The sequence below is a fragment of the Engystomops pustulosus genome, chromosome 1 (genome assembly GCF_040894005.1).
Source record: "Engystomops pustulosus chromosome 1, aEngPut4.maternal, whole genome shotgun sequence".
Taxonomy (NCBI): Eukaryota; Metazoa; Chordata; class Amphibia; order Anura; family Leptodactylidae; genus Engystomops; species Engystomops pustulosus.
In genome coordinates this window covers 267,993,311-267,999,289 of record NC_092411.1, presented here as the reverse complement: position 1 = coordinate 267,999,289, position 5,979 = coordinate 267,993,311, and the positions used below count along the sequence as shown (strand labels likewise).

Genomic DNA, 5,979 nt, shown 5'->3' with positions numbered 1-5,979 from the left:
GCAGCTCAGAGACTCTAGCATACCAGACCAGTGCAGGAAGAGCCTAGCCCCTGCCTGAAGTGGAAGATAAGACTAGAGTTAGTGTAGTGAGGAAAGGGGTATCATTCCTACCTTCAAGGGTGATACCTGAAGAGATCCAGGACCGAGCTGAAGCCTCCTCTAAGGACACAGCTGCCTCCCAGCCTACCCTATACATCCAGGCTGGTGAAATACATCCTGTGGCTCCCTCCAAATACCTCTCCAGTACTCCACCATCTTGTTAAAGGCACGTTGCTGATGTTCCTGCGGTTCCAATAAAGAACTGTAAGTTGTTTTCTTCAACTTCTGCCTCCGTCTGGTCCCTGCTACTACCCCTGCCTACATCACCGGCACCCTGTCCATCACCCAGAGACTCACACTCGGGACATTAAGGGGTTGCCCCAGGGAGATCCGCTATAGCAGCCGCTCCCTCATCATTTCTTGCCAACACCACCCTGCTGGAGACCTGCCAGGCTGTAGGACAGCCCTCCGGTTCCCCGTACCAAGCACCGTGACAGTAGCGTGCTTAGGCCGCAACCGCCAGCCACTCCGGTACAGCGGGCCCCGGCTGACTCCAGGCCTCACCTCAAGGGCTAGGCCCCGGTGGGGGATGTTGCAATTGTAAATTGTGCTGCATTAAGGAGTCGCCCGACAATTACGCATGCTTACTTATATATATATATATACGTCCCCCATAGATGGCAATGGGCTCACTGTACCCAGTTTTTGAACCCCAAGTGATCACCCTTTATCCTCTATCCTTATATTGTATAATACCTACGGTGACCTCTAGAGGGTGGGAGGCACATAGAAACAGTCATCATTCTGGCTTGTGTCCCGGAATTATGTAATATTTAACCATAACATAACTACCGTAAGATTTAATACATTTTTATTGGATGAGTAAACAATAAGGTTCCCTAAGTGTTCTTTAAGGAGATTTGGTAAACATATACTTTGCCCAGGTCACAAGTTATTGCTCATTTGATATTCCAGGATCTAAATCTATCCTTGCAGTAAAGCTGAAGTTGTACACTAGCTTGTAAAACAACAAAAAACACACATGTAGATGGAGCTCCACTCAAAATTAGATTTTTATAATTCTGTTGTCTTATGTAGAATTGGGAGAAGTCACTATGGTGGTCAGAGCTGGATGGAGAAGAAGAGGAAATAATATAAAATCTTATGTGCTCATTTCTGTCCTTGATCCACTGTAACAGTAGAATAATATACTAATACTTATAGTATACAATATAATTATACAGTGAAAACCAGTATTAAACAGTATAAAACCGATATTCAGTATTAACTCCTCTTGGACCGTCCGCTGACTTTAGACGCTGGCCGTGGGAGCAGGACCCATAAAGACCCTAGGAGAAGGGAGATGCGATCTCCTTCTCCCCTCCTCACAGCATTGTGCTAAAGTAACGAGATATAAAGTGAAGTAGAGCTGGCACACTCTCACTCTCGTATAGTAAAAACACAAACGCACAAAAATATTAATAAATATTGCTTTTGCATTTCCCCATATAAAAAAAAAAAATAATCACCCATTACACTACAAAAAACATCACCATAGTCGCCCCCATTTATATCAAAACAAAATAGGGAATTCATTAATAATGTTTATTTTGAGTTACCACGTACTCGAGTATAAACCGACCCGAGTTTAAGCAGAGATCCCTAATTTTAACCCAAAAACCTGGAAAAACCTATTGACTGGAGTATAAGACTAGTGTGGGAAATGCATTGGTCACAGCCTCCCCAGTATATAGCTTGCCAGCCCCCTGTAGTATATATCCAGAAAGCCCCCTGTAATATATAGCGTGCCAGTCCCTGTAGTATATAGCCAGCCAGTCCCTGTAGTATATAGCCAGCAAGCCCCCTGTAGTATATAGCCAGCCAGCTCCTGTAGTATATAGCTAGCCAGCCCCTGTATTATGTAGCCTTTCAGCTCCCGGTAGTATATAGCCAGCCCCTGTAGTATGTAGCCAGCCAGCCAGTATATAGCATCACTGTATAGAAGAGGGCCTGCCGGGAGGGCGTCGGAAGGTGAGTACACTGTTTGTTTGTTTTTCTTGACTCGAGTATTAGCCGAGGTATTATTTTTTCAGCACACTTTTTGTGCTGAAAAACTAGGCTTATACTCAAGTATATATGGTAATTTGAAAATTAAAAAGAATATGTACTATAAATGACAAAAAAAGCCTTTTTTGCAATTTTAACCCCAAATAAAACTAAATATGAATAAAAATAAATCATTAAACTTTTTTTATGTTTTAACTAGCTCTATGGGGCAGATTTACTTACCCGGTCCATTCGCAATCCAGCGACGCGTTCTCTGCGCTGGATTCGGGTCCGACCGGGATTTAATAAGGCAGTTCCTGCGCCGTCCACCAGGTGGCGCTGCTGCACTGAAAAGCATGTGAACGCGCCGGAATTCACCGAGGCCTTCTGAGTGAAGGTAAGCGCGTCCCGAGCGACACATTTTCCGTTTTTAAATGCAGCGGTTTTTCCGAATACGTCGGGTTTTCGTTCGGCCACGCCCCCCGATTTCCGTCGCGCGCATGCCGGCGCCGATGCGCCACAATCCGATCGCGTGCGCCAAAATCCCGGGGCAATACAAGGGAAATCGGCGCAAATCGGAAATATTCGGGTAACACGTCGGGAAAACGCAAATCGGGCCCTTAGTAAATGACCCCCTATGTGTCCCGAAAAAAGCACAGCAAAAAAAACTTATGACTCTTAAATTTGCTAAAATGCTCCGGTCACCATAGTCTTTTCAGGCCACGTTACTAAAGGGTTAACCAACCATGACCAACATATATGATGTATACCAAAATGAACCCATTGATAAACCTCCAAAAATAATTACAAAAAAAACTTTATTAGTTGTCAGCAGATTGAAAGACATAATTATTTTTTGCCCATTTTTTCAAATCTTTCATGTCCCAGAGAGGTGAGAGCAGCAACAAGGACGATAAACTCTTTAAAATCCACTTCAGCGTCACCATCTATATCCAGATCCTTCATGAGTTTGTCACATTCACTTTTGTCTTTCGCATTCTAGAGAAAAAAAATTAGACAATATATTAGGCTTGAAGAAACTTGTCATTTTTTATAACATGCACAGTTCAAAAACAAGAAGGAACAGAATAAACCTGAAAATTTGAGTTTGCAAATTCTCAAAATTGACGATACAGAATCCTTGTATTCCTCATGCTTTCTACTGTACTAGCACTAAACTGTATAACACTAAATGGGGAATCAATATAAGATCCTTGCAGAGAAACCACACATCACTGAGGCAGTCAAAGTCATCCTTAAAGGTAGGGCCGGCGCCAGCACTGGGCATACTGGGGCAAGTGTAGGGGCCCAGAGCTGCTGGGGGGGCCCACATAAGGAATCCATGGGGGTGAGGAGGGCTGTATCTAATTAATCCATAGGAGGTGGGTATAAAATAACCATGTGGGGGCTGTTTGGGATGGTAAACTAAAGAATATTTTAGGGAACACGAGACTGTTTGAGTTTCTGAATTTTTAATGCCGTCATGTGAGTTCACTGCAAAGGGGCCTACTGAGGCTCTGTCACCCAGGGACCTACTGAAACCTGGAGCTGAAGGGTATGTCCACTTATTGCAACACTCATAGTGGGGGTCATGTACTAAGGGCCCGATTCGCGTTTTCCCGACGTGTTACCCGAATATTTCCGATTTGCGCCGATTGTACCTGAATTGCCCCGGGATTTTGGCGCACGCGATCGGATTGTGGCGCATCGGCGCCGGCATGAGCGTGACGGAAATCGGGGGCCGTGGCCGAAAGAAAACCTGACGTATTCGGATAAACCGCTGCATTTAAAAACCGAAAAAGTGTCGCTTGGGAAGCACTTACCTTCACCAGGTCCAGCTCGGTGCATTCCGGCGCGTTGAGATGCTTTTCAGCGCAGCAGCGCCACCTGGTGGACGGCGGAGGAACTACCATCATAAATCCCGGCCGGACCCGAATCCTGTGCAGAAAACGCGCCGCTGGATCGCGAATGGGCCGGGTAAGTAAATGTGCCCCAATGTTTCGGCAGCACATTACATGGGCTGATGTGCTGCCAACAAACACTCATTTTGATGCCAAAGTAATGGCTGCTGTTAGGTTGGGGGTGTCCTTTGATTAGAAATTGTATTTAGTGCGCATGAAGAATTAATTTGTGTTCTCCACATAAATGATTATAAATTATAATTAAATTATATTAAATATAAATGATATAAAAATGTATACAACCTGTAAAGAATTCATAACATTATAGCTATTCTTCTTGACCCCTCCACCCACATGCACCCTTGACTTAGCCAAGTCTGCATATGGTTTATATAGGTTGGAAAGGGAGCACAAAATGATCACGTAGTAAAATTCCATCCTTCTTTCTTTGAAATCACATGTCAGGAGAGTTGTGAGCCCCCTCTCCCACACACAAAAGAGAGTCATCACGTACTGCTAAAATTGTTGGTTCTGATGCTCTAATGGAAAAGGAGTGTATTACAGACACTTGGAAACCTATTAGGCCCCATATTTATATAACATATTATAATGTGATAGTTAATAGGCATATGAAGGAATTATATGTGCCCCTAGAATGTTATGGGTCCGTATTATATAACTTTATACACTGCTGAATCATAATAAAACCAAGTACAGGAAACTATAAAAGGAAACTTACGGCAAATAATAAACCACTGCCAGTCACGTATCATGGAGCGTAACACCATTTATTTCATGGCCCTGCGTGGTGGCATTATTCAGGAAAGTAACTTTGAAGTGATATGCCAATTAGTTGTATGGTGGAGACCTCAGTGCAGAAGTCAAGCTCTCTCCACCGCAGAGTTCCTCCTTCTCTGTGAGTGACCAGTGATGTCACTTGCCATTTCTTCTCATCTCTCTTTAGCGTAGATCTCTCTGCCTCTAACACTGCATACTACTAATTTGCATATCCCCTTATAGAACAGCTCTCTATATTCTGTTCCTCAGTGAATTATTATGCAGTCTATTGTTATAAATACAGTTACATAATATTACATAGTGGGAAAAGTGCTTGATCGCTTGGGTCTCCACAGTCAGACCCCTAGTAATCAGATCCTTCTACCACTACAAAATTTAATGTAAAACTGGAACGGGGTATCAAAGTGATTAGGTGCCCTTAAGTGCCCCATGTGAATGTAAAGTAAATTAATGTATTATATATAATGCTGGGAAGTAGGAAGCCCCCATAGACACCTATGGTCAAGATTGCTGAAGGTCCCACTGGTCAAACCCCAAACATTTTCTATGTAGGGTCTTTGTAGTGAACCCCTTTAAACACTTTTAACTTCTCTTGTTTGGACTCTATTTAAAAAGTACAATACATTAATTCAAGTCATGTCTGTATCTATTGTATGTAGATAATATCTCACCCTCAGGATCCCAGGCAGCTCCTTCTCAATCAAAGTCTTCAGTTCCCCTTTGGATAAAGTGTCCCCTTTGCCGTCTTTTCCGGAATAATTGTCAAAGACATTGATGATCAAAGACATTGCAGTTTCCAGCTCGGTCATGTTTGGATGGGATGTTGGCTGCTCGGCTCGTTCAGGTAGATAGCTATAGGCAGAATGAAATATTCGGGACGTGGCTGCTACTTATATTGGTCGGTTGTGTCACATGTTTACAGTGAAAAGCAAATATTGAGCAATAGGTAAATATACTCGGAGTAACATACAAATAACTGCAATAAATACTCACTTGAGAATTTATCTATGTTTGGTAACGGTTGGCTCAGTTGAATCATGTTGACTTGCTTTCTAGGAATTAATGACACACCTTCATTTTGTGTTACCCCTCACAAGCAAAATTGTGAAATTCAACTTATGCTCATTCACTAGTGAACTGCAGGGTATAGAGGTGAAGATGTCCATTAGACAAAGTACAGCAAAACCCACTAAAT

General features: G+C 43.0%; 1 protein-coding gene across 1 annotated transcript; it reads right to left on the bottom strand.

Moving 5' to 3' along the window:
- Positions 1-2,918: 2,918 nt before the first annotated feature.
- On the bottom strand, positions 2,919-5,678 carry LOC140113025 (protein S100-P-like). The gene is made up of 2 exons (XM_072132622.1): positions 5,456-5,678; positions 2,919-3,084 (listed from the first exon to the last, which is right to left on the bottom strand). Exons 1-2 carry the CDS (start codon positions 5,591-5,593, stop codon positions 2,935-2,937), a joined length of 288 nt encoding a protein of 95 aa, XP_071988723.1. The 5' UTR covers positions 5,594-5,678; the 3' UTR covers positions 2,919-2,934.
- Between the last annotated feature and the right edge of the window lie 301 nt (positions 5,679-5,979).